Below are 17,130 nucleotides of genomic sequence, written 5' to 3'. Positions count from 1 at the left end.
GCTGATTGAATGGAAAATGAATGATTGAGGATTAGGATTTTTACATGGGGAGGAACAGTATTTCCAAAGTGGGATTCATGTAGAACTCTATTAGCTAAAAAGGCACTCGTAGTCAGTTATGAACAAACGCTGAGCTACTTCGACTAGGATAGTGGTCTCTTAATTTTCATTTTGATTTTTCCTAATGTTGGGAATCTGCAAGGTTTTATTTTGTGTGTTTTGGGTATTTGATTTACACATTCTTAGGGCAGATGGCTTATTTTGTAACTGAAGTCATACACTATATCCACAAAACCTTACTGGATTCCAACTTACTGAATTGGTGAAAATTTAATTTGTTATATTTTAATTCTCATCACAGAATAATTGAGCAAAGATGGAGTTAGGGTTGTCTTTGCTATTTGCTTAGCATCTAACTCAATTTACCAAAGGGTGATAAGTTTAACTCAACATTAGAATTGTTTCCATAATCATTATACTAGGGGGTCCCATGAGGTGAACTATAGTTCTGTTGGTGGTGAATTTTTCCTTTTTTTTCTGTTTGTTGATATAATAGCTTACTTGATAGTTCTATAAATTTAGATTCAGGTTGATTGTATCATACTGTTATAGAAAAATGAACTCATTTCTAGAATGGAAGAATGAAAAATTTTGCCCACAGTTAGTTGAAATTACTAAAATACATGGTGATTTTTTAAAAACAAGTTTTCACACAACTTTTTGAGATAATTGTAGGCAGATGCACATGCATTTGTGGGAAGTGGGAAGTAATACATAGAGATTGTGCATACCCTCTACACAGTTTCTCATATGGGTAACATCTTAGAAAACTATCTACAGTGGCACAACCAGGATATCAACATGGATACAATCTGTGAGTTTTAGTTATGATTGCATTTTAACAGTGTTAGTTTTCATCACGGATACTTAACAACTAGTGAATGTACTGAACACATTCCAGGTTATTTTTGCATGTATAGCTGCAGTACTTACTGTTCTCTTAAGTTGATTTATTTTTACCCTTTCAGATTTAGACCATTGAAATAGTATATACATAAATTGCTTGACATTATTAAAAACTAAAGTATGAAATAGTTCTGATTTCTGTAGCTTGACTCGTTGAACAGCATTCATTGATGAAACCCAAATCTGAAAAAAAAAAATTCCAAGTGAATTCATTTTCTCAGCTCATCTGAGAAGAGTAGATAATAATGATTAAGCCATTAACCTTTTTCTTGAAGAGCATAAATGTTCTATTTGATATGTTACTTATTTCATAGATTTGGAGACCTTTGTTTTCAGTCATTTTAAATGATTTTTAAAGAATTGTTCAGTGATTATATAAGCAATAAAAACAACTGGTAATTTGAAACTTAAATTCAGTTGATGTAGAAGATTCCACAGTCAGTAAGCTGCTTTAGCTTTCCCAAGATAGGTTCTATCTAAACCATACAAAAGCTCAGTTTATCTTGATGCAATTTAATCTTGAATAATTCGTGATAATTTTTCCACAGTAAAAATAAAATGATGCCTGGCTGTTTATTTTCTTAAAATAAAAAATTTAAAAACTTAAAAAAAAAAAGCAAACCAAATAAAAAATGTTTATTATTGTTCCTGAAAGTGAAAAGTTGCATATAGTGAAAGAAATTAAGAAATAAAGCTATCAAGGCAGTTGGAGGAATACAAGTTGCAGGGAAGGAGGGATTTTTGCTGGCATGCTGTGCCCACACTCTACATGTGGAGAACATCCTGCTTTATTTGTGAAAATTTACCTGTTTGGCTTTCGGGTGTTAAAATTCTCAGAATTGCAGGCTTAGTAGAAGGATTTCAGTTTTGATAAATATTAGATGAAAATTAGTTTTCATCTGGTCTGGAAAGAACAGTCTTTCCAAGAGTTGTTTGTTATTGTTTAAAGATTTTATTTATTTATTGAGAGAGAACATGTGTGTTTGAGCGGGGGAGGTACAGAGGGACAGGGAATCTCAAGTGGCCTCTGCGCTGAGTGCGGAGCCCGACGGGGCTCGATCTCACAACCCTGAGATCATGCATGACCTGAACTGAAATCAAGATTTGGATGCTTAACTGACTGAGCCACCCAGGCTCCCCTGTTTGTTTTTTTTAAACCTTTAGCGTCTTTTCTCTTTACTCTTACGCAAAGTAAATGGAGGTGATGTTATGTATTTAAAAGATGATTAAGAAACTGGTTTTCCCCAAATCCTATCCCAGTAACATTTTTTGAGTTAAGTAGCATTTACCCCCTTTTTTTTTTTAATCTCCTAAGTTTTACAAGCAAACTAGTTTGACCATTTTAGAGATTCATCCTGGCTTTTCTTCTACCTCCCTTTGCTCAGCCACATTCCTTCCTGAGCATTAGTTGATTATTGATGTCTCTCAATTCTCTTGTCAGCCCCCTGACTTTAAATCCAGAGATCTCTCTGGGTGGCCTTATCCTTTGTTAACTTGCCATTTATATCTTCATCCCAGATCTCATTTAGAGCTGGCTTTGAGACTTTCCCACTTGGATCTTCTCCAAGTATCTTAAACTGATAGGTCCGGCACTGAACCCATCCCCTACCCCTGCGTCTCACTGGATTATGAGCATCTGAGTGCAGATACGGTGTTTTCGTTCATTGGTTCATGTGAATGAATAAATGAAGGCTTCTGAAGCCGAATGTCCAAGAGGTAAACTGGATTCCTCCCTTTCCATCGTCCCTCCATCTGGTCCGTCCCCAGGTCCCGTCAGTGTTGCTTCCTTAATTGTTCTGAACCGGTCTACTTGTTCCAAACCCACAGTCATTACCTTTGCTCCAACTGCTGCTCCTGTTTATCCGGATGACTTCAGCAGCGTCCTTGTCCTTGCACACTCCTTGTCTTGAGTCGTGACTCCTCTGCACTCAGAAGGGTTGTTGTGAAAGCTCCCTACTCTGGCTTCCTGCTCTGAGCAGAACTAGCAGTTTTTATGCATGTGATCAGAGGACCTCAGACATTTCCCATTTTGCAGTGCAGTATGAGTTTGGGTGCTAGAGTGAAATAGGACTGTGAAAACTATCTCTGCAAGTTGTTAATTATGACTTGAAACAAATAAATCAGTAAACCTCTCAGTTCCCAGTTTCTTTCTCTTTGAAATAGGGATGATGATTAAATCAGTAATACATGAAAAAGTACTTATAAGAGTACCCAGCATAGGTGAATGAGCTCTGTTATATTACCCCTGTTGTGATCCCACTGTCTTCCCCGTATCTTGTTACCATAAGTTAAGCGTACCAGAATGTCTGATTTGAACAGTTTTTCTGTAAATATCTTAACACCCGAGGCTGTTTGTTCAGGGCAAAGTGAAATTGAGAATATCTGGTGTTTATGCTGCTTATCACTCTCTGGGTTTTCATTTTCTTGTTTACAAAAGTGAGAGCATTGGACCAGATGATCTCTAGAATTGATGTTTCCCTTACTTTTATGACATAATTAAGGAAATTAAAAGAATGAGCCCAGTAGGGTCCCAGCACTCTAATTTATTAAGTGGTCTTTTTTTTTCCCTTCAAGTCTTTGTCCTTATCCATGAATATTTTTCATACTTATAGAGAGGCTTGTTTTTTTGCTTTATTTCATGCATTAGACTTTCACCACGTTACTCCATTGCCTTTATGACTTCAGTGGCGCATAATATTCTGAGTGTTTTATAGAGTTAACGAGCCTTCGTTTACTTGGTCATTTTCCTCTTTTTAAACATTTACATGTTATTTTTCACTTTAACTTTCTGTTCTTCAGTTTGAGTACTGGACTTACAGGAAATTCTCAATTATCTAAAATAGTACAGAACTAAAACCCCAGTGACTATTTATAGTCAGACAGCTGGCAAATATTTGTAACACTGCATACTTATTAGCCAAATCAGGAAATGGCTGCCCACAATGCTGTCGATGATCTGACTTGTAATCCCCTAGGCTGGGATCAGGTGTTAGTGCTTTTAAAAAGCTCTAAGTGTAGATGGCCAGGTTGAGATCTGCATTAAAGTTGAAAGTTGATCTTTTGGCTTCCTTGAACTGATAAATTATAAAAGTCTTAGTAATTGACCTTATTTTGTTTATTACACCCAATACATTTCTATTCTAGAGAAATTGAACTCCTTGTGTTCCCCGCCCCCCGAATCTCCTAGCCTAAGCACCAAGATAAGTTTATGTATATTCTCCAGGACTATATATGCATGTGTACATGGCACCGTGCAGCAGGATCAACTTCTAAACACCATAATAGTCACTGAGTGTGTGTATTTCAGGTCATTTAAAGGGAAGTTCGAAATAGTGTATGATATCAGTTATATGTGAGATCTAAAAAGGACAAACTCAGAGAAACAGTAAAATGGTGGTTACCAGGGGTTGGGAGGAAGGTAAGGGGGAGACTTCACTCAAAGGGTCTAGACTCCCAGTTATAAGATTAACAAGTTTGGGAATCTCTAATGTAGCATGGTGTTTATAGCCAATAATACTGTATCATATACTTGAATGTATATTAGCAAGTGGATCTTAAATGTTCTCGCCACAAAAAAAGAACTGATAACTATGTGATGTGATGGAGGTGGTAGCTAGTACTATACTGGTTATCATTTTGCAATTTATAGATGTATCAAGTCAACATATCATACACCTAAACTCACACAGTGTTATGTGTCGATTATGTCTCATGAACGCTGAAAAAAATTGAAAAATAAATTCAAAAAGAAATTAAGTTTGTAGAGTATCTTTCTGATTGGGATTTAAATTAAAATTAGAAATAAAAATAAAATGTAAAGAAAAAATAAAATGTTCTATCAATAATTAAATACTATGGTCCATAATTCCTCTGCGTAATTGTTTATAGTGAGTTTTGTAGCCTAAAGTTACTTTCACACTTTTTCTCTAGAGCGATATTCTGATTTTTTTATTGTGTACTGAGCAAGAATTCAGGCACTTTCATTTTTATAAGTCTGTTCCATACATGTTTAAAAAGTGGGCACTTGACAATAGCTTTATTCCTTCTAATAAAGATAACCTTTTCTTTTTTTTCCTAGCAAGGTCAGCATTGGACACAGCTGCACGTTGTAAGTATTTCATCTCAGTGTTTTGCACGTGGTTTATTTTGTTTTATCTTAGGCATATGAGCACTTATATTCAAACAATGGAGAGATTTCAACATGAGCAAAATTGATTTAGACCTTTTTAAGTTATAAGGATGCTATTTGACTGGACAGCTGAATATTCTTGGTATATAATGGTATCTGTAATGGATATTTTGTTTTATTAGTGCTTTTAGTTTCAGTGGTAAAAGTACAGAAAATGCATGAAAGAAGAATTCCTCGTTAGAACTAGAACGTGAGCAGATATTCAGCGATGTGTTAGGCTTTTTACTCGTTCTAGAGTTAACCACACATTGTGCGTATATGGACTAGAAATGTAAAGTAGCAATTCAAAACCTCCCCCATCCTGAATTTTTTTAAAAAGATTTATTTATTCATTTTAGAGAAAGAGAGCAAGAGAGTACGAGCAGTAGGGGCAGGGAGAGGGAGAGAGAATCTCAAGCGGACTCTGGGCTGAGCGCAGAGCACTATGCGGGGCTCAGTCTCACGACCCTGAGATCAGGACCTGAACTGAAACCAGGAGCCTGTTGCTTAACCGACTGCGCCACCCAGGTTCCCCTCCCCCATCCTGAATTTTAAAAATAAACTTAAAAATAATTAGAAGGGAGATGGTTGGGGGATGGGCAAAATGGGTGAAGGGGAGTAGGAGAAATAAACTCCTGAGTTTAAAAATGAAGAAGTCAGAGGAATAAAAGCTGTAGCGTAAAGAATATAATCAGTTGTATTTTGATAGTGTTGTATGGTGACAGGTGGTAGCTGCGCTGTGAGCATGACACAATCACATATGGAGTTATTGAATCTCTGTTTTACACCTGGAACTAATGTAACATTGCTTATGAGATTAAATTAAAAACTTTTGAAAAATAAAAAAAATTAGATAAAATATATTTACCTTTCTCAAGATCTATTACTTCATTCATTTATGTCAATTATTAGCTTGTTTCCTAGGTGGTTCTGTTTTTTGTTTTGTTTGTTTTGTGGTTCTTTGAAACCCTCAGGGGAAGAAAAAGGCATGTATTTTAAGAAATGTGTGTCTTGGTGTTTTTACATAATGCCCTTTCTGGTTTAAGATATGAAACAAACTGATTATAGAATCTAACACTTTTTTTAAAAAATCTCCCCCCGAAGCTACAAAACCTCCCAGATATAAATGCGGAATCTCAAAAGCTTGCCCCGAGAAGCATTTTGCTTTTAAAATGGCAAGTGGAGCAGCCAATGTGGTGGGACCCAAAATCTGCCTGGAAGACAATGTGTAAGTATTTTTCAGTCTGGGAGTATATGGTGTGCTATTAAATTACAGCAAATTGAACCTGAGTTTAATGCATCTTTTGAAAATGTATTGGGCGTGTTTTAAAGAAAAGTGATTTCAGTTTTCATTACACAGTTTTTTCTCCCAGGCATTTAAAGAGCCTTAAAATTCTGAAATTTCGTTTTAGAGTGACATAAGAAGCCTTTATCCAGCTTCGTGTAAAGACGAGGGGTTTCCTCCTTGTGAATCCTCTAGATCTGAGCTGTCCCATCCGGTAGCCATAGGCACATGTGACAGTTTAATTCTGATTCTTAAGTAATCGGGAAAAAGTTAATTCATTGAAATGAATGAGAGGTAAAAGTTCAGTTCCTCAGTCACCAAGTGCTCAGTAGCCCCCCTCGGCCTGTGCCCACGCAGCTGGACGCAGAGCATTCCACCATTGCAAAGAGGCCCGTTTGGCAGCACTGCTCTAGGTAATGAATGAATGCTCTCTCACAAACATCCTTCGTTTTTCATGTCTGAGTGCTGCCCATCAAAGTGTGAAATAATCCAGTCATAAGCTCCCCCTGTTGTGGTGCAGAACCGTTGGCCACGAAGCTGAGTGATTTCTGTGCTCCGATGCTCTCCAAGTACAGTTTCCAGGTTCTCAGTCTCCTGCCTTCACGTTGACTCCCATTTGCACGTGAGGTTGCTGTCTGAAATCACAAGCCCTCCCTTTAGGTGGTTGCTTTTAATCCGCTGTTCCCTGGGAAATTAGAGCGATGAGCTGTTCAAGCAGCCGGGGGCGGTGCAGAGCAGTGGGGGTGCGTGAGAGGAGGTCGAGGAGTCAGGGCCAGGCCACCAGGAACCGAAGGGCTTGTCCTGAGTGTGTGAGTCCTCGAAGGTTTTCAGATTCTGGCACGTCATGATTTCATTGATGTTGAAAAAGTTATCTGGCTGATGTATAAACTGAGTCAAGGAGTAGAATAGAGAGAACAACTGGAAGGCCCTCGCCAGAGCTGCCAAGGCTCTTCGACGCTGCCCCTCTCCACGGTGGTGACAGTTTTCATGCGCAATCACTGAATATCTAAGTAGATACTAACAATGTGTAAGTAGCGCTTTTAATATTTTCCTGCACATGCCCTGAGTACATGCGCACTCGTTTCGGAGACGACTAGTCCAGATCAGAGCTGCTCGGTGGGGATGATTCTGCTCCGCAGGGGACATTCATCAAGGTCGGAGGTGTTTTGAAATGTTGCGGCTGTAGTGGCACTGTTGTAAGGGCCGCGATGCTCTGACACTCCCCCGGTGTGGCGGGACAGCCTTTCCACGTGATTTATCGGGTCTGTAACGCCGTCATAGACTGAGGTTGAGTAACCCCAATATAGACAAAAGACGATGGTTAGATTAGGGTGGTGGTTGTGGTTTTAAGGACGGATGCATCAGGATATACTGTAGGGATTAACATGGATTCCAAACTTTGTAGTCGGGGATGCTGCGTATAAACATCAAGTGTCAACTAATGAATCATCGAGCCTTACATCGAAAACCGGGGATGTACTGTATGGTGACTAACATAATATAATAAAAAATCATTATTAAAAAAAAAATAAATAAATAAACATCAAGTGTCACGCAGTACGGGAATCGTAGCTTCTTTTTATTTTGCATTAGAGAACCCATTAGAATTTACTTATGTTGAAGATACAGCTTTTATTTTAGGGATATACTCATTTGATCTCAGTTTATATGAAGTGGATATTAGGATAATATTTCACCTTTTATTATAATCTTCATGTTTGGTGTAGGAATATATAGCAAACTATTTTGATGGATTTATTCATTTACTTTACCTTGAGGGGCCAGATCGCGTTTTTGATTGGAAGGGTCAGGTAAAATCAAGGAGAGTGTATAAGTACTTATGTAACCATTCAAAGTGTAACCATTTAAAAATATGAAAACCGTTCTGAGCTCATAAATAATAAAACCAAAAGCAAACAGGCAGTTGGCTAGATTTGTCCCATGGGCTATATAGTTTGCTAAACCCTGCTCTAAACTAATCATTTTAAGATAGGGTAGTTAAAACATAAAGTAGGTCTTCGAAACAAAACTATGTTCAAAGATGTAGAATCTCTCTATATAATACTTTCTTTCGATTTTTTTGCCTGGAGATGTGGAATGGTTGTGGGGGAACCTTCATATTCATGAAGGATAAAAGAAGATGTTTCCACTTGTGTTAATAAGACTGGTTTACATATTTATAAATTTATATATTTGAAAATCTTCAGTAGTTTGTCATTTGTTAGTTACAGGTTTGCCCTAATTCCAGGTTTTAAAAATTGGTTAGCTGCTGCCCTCTGGTGGGAAGCCTGTGCCATACTGCTTCTTTGTTGCCTGTACTTCTGCTCTGAGATAGACACAGCCGCTTACTCCAAGATGGAGAAGACGCTGTGAAGCTTTAATTATTAAGTATCAAGACACCATGGTACATAATGATTAATGTAACAGGTTAATCATAGCTGTTGCTTCTTAGCATTAATGATGGAGTTCACATATGTGTTTCTCACAGGAGCAGAGCAAATGCATTTTGAAACTGCCTTCTTTTGGGCAGCGTGTTTAGTCGGTTTCCTTACGGCTCACCTTTCAGAACTACTCTTGAACACATGAAAAAAGTCTGCTTTATTACATGTAAATTTTAGAGAATGAAAAGAAAGATTTTGAAGGCAGATATGCAACCCATATGGGTAGATAAATAGTTAAGTAAATGCTACTAAGCTTTTCCAAATCAAATTTTTATGCTTTTCGTTTCTTAATGGACCTTCAAGGAGAGTTGTTTTTTTAACTCTTTATTTTGAGATGATTACAGAAATCACAGGCAGTTGCAGAGATTGGAGTAGTCCTGTGTATTCTCTACCAGTTACCCCATGATTGTATCTTAATTAGATACAGTGTCAAAACCAGGAATTGGCATTGGTACAAGGTGTGTCATTCTGTGTCATTTTATCACATGTGTAGATACGTGTAGCCAATACAGCCGTTGAGATGCAGAATTATTCTATCGCCACAGAGATCTCTTTTATACTACCCTGATAACCGTCACCCCCACCATCACTGACCCCTGGCAACCGCTCATCTTTTTATCATTTCTATCATTTTGATGTTTTGAGAATGTTACAGAAAGAGAATCATAAAATATGTGACCATATGAGATTGGCTTTTTTGACTCAGCCTAATGCTCTTGAAATACTGATGCATATTAATTACTACTTCTTTACTGCTGAGTAATAGTCTGTATTGTGGGTATACTGCAGTTTGTCCATCACCTATTGTCCTCAACCGAACAACTTAATTGTTTCCAGTGTTCAGCTGCTAACCAGTAAAACTGCTGTGAGCACCACGTGCATGTTTTTGTGTGGATGTACATCTTTATTTCTCTGCAGTAAAATCCCCAGGAATTCTGGGTTGTGTGGTAAGCGTATATTTAATTTTGTAAGGAGCTGCCAAACATTTTCCAGAGTGACTGCACCATTTTACATTTCTACCGGCAATGTATGAGAGATCCAGTTCCTTGCATACTTGCCAGGATTTGGTGGTGTTACTGTTTTTTATTTTAGCTGTTCAGATGTGTGGTGATATCTCAGTTTAATTGCTAGTGATGTTGAATATCTTTTAATGCATTTTATTTGCCACCTGTGTATCCCCTTCAGTGAAATACCTATTCATGTCTTTGTCCGTTTTCTAATTGGATTGTTTTTATTTTTTTATTACTGCAATTTGAGTTTTTGAGATACATTTTAGATATGCATCCTGTTGTCAGATATGTGGTTTGTGACTCTTTTCTCCCAACCTATAGCTTGTCTAGACACCCTTTTCACTAGGATCTTTTGTAGTGCCAAAGTTTGCAGTTTTGACGAGTTCTAATTTATTGATTTATTCTTCTTTCATGGATGTGCTTTGTTTTTTGTTTATGGATTGGTGTCATGTCTAAAAATTGTTCACAGAGCTGTAGGCTTCAAAGATTTTCTTCTGCATGATTTTTTATAGTTTTATGTTTTACATTTAAATCTGTGATTGTTTTACATTAATTTTTGAATAAAGTATGAAATGTAGGTTGAGGTTCAGTTTTGGCCTATGAATATCCAGTTGCTTCAGCACCCATTTGTTGGAATGACTGTCCTCCCTCCATTGAATTGCTTTTGTTCCTTTGTTAGAAAATAAGTTGGCTATATTTCGATTGGTGTATTTTTTGGTTCCACTTGGCTTTGGGTTCTGTATTCATTCCGTTGATCTGTGTATTAATCTGTCCACTAATACCACATGCTCTTGATTATACTAGTTTGGAGTAAGTCTTTAAGAAGGGTAGAATAATTCCTCCCATTATTATTATTTTCTTCTTCTTCTTCTTCTTCTTCTTCTTCTTCTTCTTCTTTTCAAAATTAGCTGCTCTAGTTTCTTTGCCTTTCCATATACATTTTAGATTACCTTGCCTCTATGTACGGAAAATCTTCCTGGGATTTTGTTAGGAGTTGTGTGAAATCTGTGTATTAATTTGGAGAGAATTGACCATCTTTACTATTCCGTTGATGAATATGGCGTTTCTCTTTATATATTCTTTGTTATCTTCCATTACCATTTTTGTGGGTTTCGGCTTACAAGCCCTATACATGCTTATTAGATTTATACCTAAGTATCCTCCCCCCCCTTTTTTTAAGCAATTGTAGGTGGCATTGTATTTTTAATTTCAGTTTTCATATTGTTAGTATATAGACACACAATTGATTTTTGTGTGTTGTCTTGTATCTTATAACCTTGCTAAATTAATTTATTATTTCTAGGAGTTTTGTTTTTGTTATTGTAAATTCCTTGGGATTGTCCGTACAGACAGACATGTCATCTGCAAATAAAGACAGCTTTATTTTTTCCTTTCTGATTTGTGTGTCTTTATTTCCTTCTCTTGCCTTATTGCATTGGCTAGGATTTCCATTACTGTGTTGAATAGTAATGATGAGAATGGACATTCTTGACTTGTTCCTGTGCTTAGGGGAAAAGTATTGTCCTTTACCATCCAGTATGATGTTAGGTGTAGATTTCTGTAGATGTTCTTTATCAAGTTGAGGAAGTTCTCTATTACTAGTTTTCTGGGACTTTTTATCATGAATGGATGTTGAATTTTGTCAAATGCATGTTCTGCATTGAAATGATCATGTGATTTTTCTTAAATCTGTTAATATAGTGGATTACGTTAACTATTTAAATATTAAAACACGTGTGTATCTGTAGGCTAAACCTGACTTGGTCATGGTTTATGATTTTTTAAATATGCTGAATTCTATTTACTAATGTTTTGTTAAGGAGGATTTTTGCCTGTATACTAATGAGGGATATTGGTTTGTAGTTTTCTCATGATGTCTTACTCTGGTTTTGGTATTATAATACTGGCTTTATAAAATAAATTTGGAGGTATTCTCTTTTCTCTTTGTGTAGTAATGTTGATTCTTTTTTTTTGTGTGTGTAGTAATGTTGATTCTTTTTTTTTTTTTTTTAACATTTGGTACAAGTCTCCAGTGAAACTGTCTAGGCTTAGAGATTTTTCCAGTGAGGTGTTTATAAACTGTGAATTCAATATCTTTAATAGTTACAGGACTATTTAAATCATCTATTTCATAATGGATAAATTGTGTTAGTTTGTACTTCTTGAGGAAATGGTCTAATCTGAGTCGTCAAATTTACATGGGTAAATCGTTCATAGTATTCCTTTATGGTTTTGCTGTCTGCAGGGTCTACAGTGATATCCCATTTCACTTCTGATATTGGTGATTTGTGTCTTCTCTTTTTTTCCTCTGTCAGTCTTACTAAAGGTTTGTTAATTTTATTGACCTTTTTAAAAACCAGCTTTTTGTTTCATGGATTTCTGCTGTTTTTAATTTCTTTCCTTCCGCTTACTTTAGGTTTATGGCATTCCTTTTAGTTTCTTTTTTTAAGTACTTAGTGCTATAAATTCCTCTCTTGGTACTCTTTTAGCTATGCCTCACAAATTTTAATAAGTTGTAGTTTCACTCATTTCATTGTGTTTTTTAATTTCCCTTCAGACTTCCTCTTTGACTCATGTGTTATTGAGAAGTATGTTTTTTAGTTTCCAATTTAGTTTGGAAATTTTCCTATTATCTTTCTGTTACTGATTTCATTGTGGTTGAATAATACGCTTAGTGTGATTTCAATTCTTTTAAAAATGTTGAGGTTTATTTTGTGACTCATGATATGGTCTACCTTTAGTATATGCTCCATGCACACTTGAAAAGAATGTGTATTCTGCTCTTGTTGGATAGAACGTTCTTTAAATGTCAGTTAGACCCTGTTGGTTAATGCTGTTGTTGAGTTCTTCCGTACATTCGGTAATTTTCTGTCGATCAGTTGTTGAGAGAGGGCTGTTGACGTAATTGTGATTGTACGTTCGTCTGTTTCTCTTGTCAATTTTATCTGGTTTTGATTCACATAGTTTGTACCTCAGTTTCTTGATACATACACATTTAGGTTTACTCTCTCTTGGTGAAGTGACCTTTTGATCATTATGTAATCTCCCTCTCTGGTAATTTTCTTTTGCTCTGGAGTCTATTTAATTGGTGTTAATATAGCCACTCCTACTTTCTTTTGTTTAAACACCTTTATTGAGATATAATTCACATGCCATACAATTCACTCAACCATACAGTCACGGTTTTTAGTATACCCAGATATGTACAGCCATCTCTACAGTTTTCGAACGTTTTTATACCTCACAAAGAAATTGTGTCCTTTAGCTGTGTTGACCTTTTTCCCCATTCCCATTCCACTCCCTCCCCCCCACCCCAACCAGCCCTAAGTAACCATGTTTCACTTTCTGTCTCTATAGATTTCCCTATTTTGGACATACCACATAGAAGGTATTATATAATCTGTAGGGGTTCTTTTGTCATCAGCTTCTTCATTTAGCATAGTGTTTTCAAGGTTCATCCATGTAGCATGTATCAGTACTTCATTCCCTTTTATGACAGAATAATCCTCCATTGAGTATAGATATATCACATTTTGTTTATTTATTTGTCAGTTGATGGACATGTGTTTATTTCCACTTTTTGGCTATTATGAATAATGAACATTTGTGTATAAGTTTTGTATGGACACGTTTTCATTTTTCTTGTATACATACTTAGGACTGGATTTGGGTTCATATTGTAATTCTGTGTTTAACTATCTGAGGAGCTACCACATTATTTTCTGAAGTATCTGCACCAATTTACCTTCCAATGGCAGTGTATGAGGGTTCTACTTTTCCACGTAACACTTGTTATTATCTGACTTATTGATTACAGCCATCCTAGTGGGTGTTGAGTGGTATCTCATTGTGCTTTCATTTTTGCATTTCACTGATGGTTAATGATATTTAACATCTTTTCATTTGCTTTTTGGCTATTTGTGTATCCTTTTCAGAGAAATGTCTATTCATACCCTGGCCATTTTTATTTTATTTTTTTTAATTTTTTTATTTTTTTAAAGATTTTATTTATTTATTTGACAGAGATAGAGACAGCCAGCGAGAGAGGGAACACAAGCAGGGGGAGTGGGAGAGGAAGAAGCAGGCTCCCAGCGGAAGAGCCTGACGTGGGGCCCGATGCCAGAACGTCGGGATCACGCCCTGAGCCGAAGGCAGACGCCCAACGACTGAGCCACCCAGGCGCCCCCAAACCCTGGCCATTTTTAAATTGGCTTCTTTATTATTGAATAGTAATCCTGTGTTCTTCTGAGTAATGTTTACATGATTTTTCTCTTTCTACTTTTTTTTTTTTTTTTTACCTACCTATATCATGATATTTAAAGTAAGTTTCTTGACCTGAAACCATGAAACTACTAGAAGAAAATCTAGGGAAGAAAGCTTTATGACATTGGTCCGGGCAGTGAATTTTTTGAGTAAGGCACCAAAAACCTAGGCAACAAAAGCAAAAGTAGACAAATGAGATTACATCAAACCAGAAAGCTTTTGCACAAAAAAGGAAACAATCAAGAGACTGGAAGGTCAACCTACTGAATGGGAAAAAAAATTTGCAAACTATATATCTGATAGATTAACGTCCAAAATATATAAGGAACTCCTACAACTCACTAGCAAAAACCCAAAACCTGATTAAAAAATGAGTAAAAGGCCTAAATAGGCATTTCTCAAAAGAGGAATACAAATGGCCAACAGGTATATGAAGAGGTGTCTTACTCTTTAAATGAAATGTCATCCAACATTTGTGTTAGAATGGCACTCATCCGTCACCTGCAGCCATGCATTAGCTACAGGTGCAAGTTCTATGAAAATCAACATACTCTGAGAATCACTTGGCTATGTGGGATGCATAATGCAATATTATAGCTTTTTTTTGTTTGTGAAATTGTGTGCTACAAATCATTTGTATCAGTAAAGCTTATAATCAGCTTAGGCACCTGTATGTGTAGGTATGGGTGTCCCACGTGTGGACATGTGTGTGTCATATATGCGTCCTTCCCCCTCTCCATCGACCTCAGACCAGTTGTTAATCATTGAATAGCACACCACTGGCAGTATTACTATTACCTTGAATCTTTAGAATTGCAGATACCTACAGTTTAATTTATTAATTCTAATTCAGCAAACTGAACCGTTACACAAGCACATTTCCACTCATCCCTTCTATTTCACAGAATCGTAGTGGTCTGTAAGCTGCCACTGGATGTTGATTATCTCAGATGTAACAATACAAGTGACTGTGGTTAGATGCAGTGATTAAATGAATACAAGATTCCTTCTTCTGGGTATAGAGAAATTTTACATTGATAATCACTGAGAGAATGTTTACAATTAGGTGAAGTAGGTGAAACTCTTCTTGCTTTCAGATTATAAAGTATCTCACTTCTGTTTCATGTCTCATGGATATTGCAAAAAGTAAAAAAAAGATTATCAATTGTTTGATCCTTTGAGGATGGTGCAAAATATGTGCATACTGTCCACATGTTTTAAGGATTTTCTGAAATGGTATTTCATAACCTGACACAGTAGCAAAAAATGGTCTGGTATTTAGGCCCTGATACTTTTTAATATATCGATTTGTGAAATCTTACTTAAGGACATTGCTTTAAAATTATTTAATATTAGACTGTCTTCTCTGATGTAGTAGCGATCTTTTAATCTCCACTGCAGTTCTTAAACAATTATGTGTACGTACAATATCCCCAACTTTTTTTTTTTGGCTTGGCTTTATTTCTCTGATACATGTTTATGTGTAGTATCTAATTCTAAATTTGTCTTGACTTTTCTCCTTCAGTTTAATGAGTGGTGTTAAGAATAATGTTGGAAGAGGGATCAATGTTGCCTTGGTAAATGGTAAGCATAATTATTTTACCTTTCAGATGTGGTCAGTGGATATTCATGTGGCCCAAAGTAGAATGCACTCTGTTATCAAGGGATCAGGTCAGAAAGTGCTACCCTTGACACGAAAGCCCTCTTCACAACTTCCTCACATCCTCCTAAAAAACCAACGATACGTGGAGACTTGTGTGTAAATGTGAGAGCATTCTTTCTTGGAAGCACCCCACTTGCTGTGCACTGTGTGGAGAGTTTCCCATGAGGTTGTCAGGCTAAAACCAATCTAACATTAAATTGGTGAATTCTGAAGATGTTGGATTCTAACAATTTGAAGATAGAAAGACATGAGGGTGTGTACACGACAAAGGGTGATGGCCTAGTGGAAGGGGTGGGGAGAGGGATGAAGAGTTAAAATTAATCGTTAACTCTTCAGTATTGTCCACATTTGTCACATAAATTCATTAGTGAAAATAAGTTCATCGAATCCTGAAGGTCTCAAGTATTCTTGCAAAATCAAGTATGAAAATATGAACCCATGAAATAAGGCCTAACTGCATGCTTGTCTTTTCCTTCTGGTACAGTAACCCTCTAAGGCTGTATAGGGTGATTAGGGACCACAGCCACGTTACCAGTTCCTAGTATAGGAAAATATTTTTTCTTTCTTTCACAACAAAAGCTAAGTTTGTGCATTTTTACTTTCTTTATTTTCTTAGGTAAAAGGTTCTATACGTATTCGTCTAATTGATAGCAAAAAAAAAAAATTTGAAAAGGGAAATCAGTGAAAAAATTTTAAAAGATGGCTTTAGTGGTAGAAAGCATCATCAATTCATCTTTTTGTAAAAGGTTTACATATTTTTTGGTAATTCTTAAATAAGGGAAGATGGTAGCACATAAGGATGAAACTATCTAACTGAATTTGAGCGGTCTGCAGTCGGCTGTGGACTCCAGTTTGCTGCTCCTTGGCTTATAAGATTCGTGAAAAAGTCCAGAATTTTAATTTATCCAAAAGTTACTCTTAGAAATATTTTTCAGATGCATACAGTTCAGATTTTAGGTCTTTCTCAGAATAATTCTTTTTCTGCTAATGAAGCCACACCCATCACTGGCTAAGATCACTTGTCTTACATAGGGCATGTTTCAGTTGCATAATCTGACATGAATTCCATCTCTTTCAGGAAAAACAGGAGAAGTATTAGACACCAAATATTTTGACATGTGGGGAGGAGGTAAGTGTGAATAACACGTTAACTCTTCTGCTGCTAGCGCTGACTTTTTAAGCCTCTCAATATAATGTAGCACATTAATGAGAGATTGATGGTATGTTTATGTTAGTTCATTTTCTCTTACTTTTCACTAAAAATCCAGCTATATTTAAGCAATTGGTCACATTGCTTTTACTTTGCTTTTTTATAGAAATTGTGTATGTAGCTA

At 36.4% G+C, this 17,130-nt stretch overlaps 1 protein-coding gene across 5 annotated transcripts in view; it reads left to right on the top strand.

The window, feature by feature from the left end:
• Positions 1-17,130, top strand: part of FAM3C (FAM3 metabolism regulating signaling molecule C) — a 51,827-nt gene that overhangs the window by 19,080 nt on the left and 15,617 nt on the right. For all 5 annotated transcript variants that reach the window (XM_026510170.4, XM_026510174.4, XM_044387907.3 and 2 more), the window contains 4 exons: positions 5,045-5,074; positions 6,239-6,362; positions 15,659-15,717; positions 16,875-16,925. In XM_026510170.4, the coding sequence (XP_026365955.1) occupies positions 5,045-5,074; positions 6,239-6,362; positions 15,659-15,717; positions 16,875-16,925 (264 nt within the window). The remainder of the gene's footprint in view (positions 1-5,044; positions 5,075-6,238; positions 6,363-15,658; positions 15,718-16,874; positions 16,926-17,130) is intronic.

Source organism: Ursus arctos, unplaced genomic scaffold, assembly GCF_023065955.2.
Source record: "Ursus arctos isolate Adak ecotype North America unplaced genomic scaffold, UrsArc2.0 scaffold_3, whole genome shotgun sequence".
Taxonomy (NCBI): Eukaryota; Metazoa; Chordata; class Mammalia; order Carnivora; family Ursidae; genus Ursus; species Ursus arctos.
This window is presented reverse-complemented; position numbering and strand designations above follow the sequence as displayed.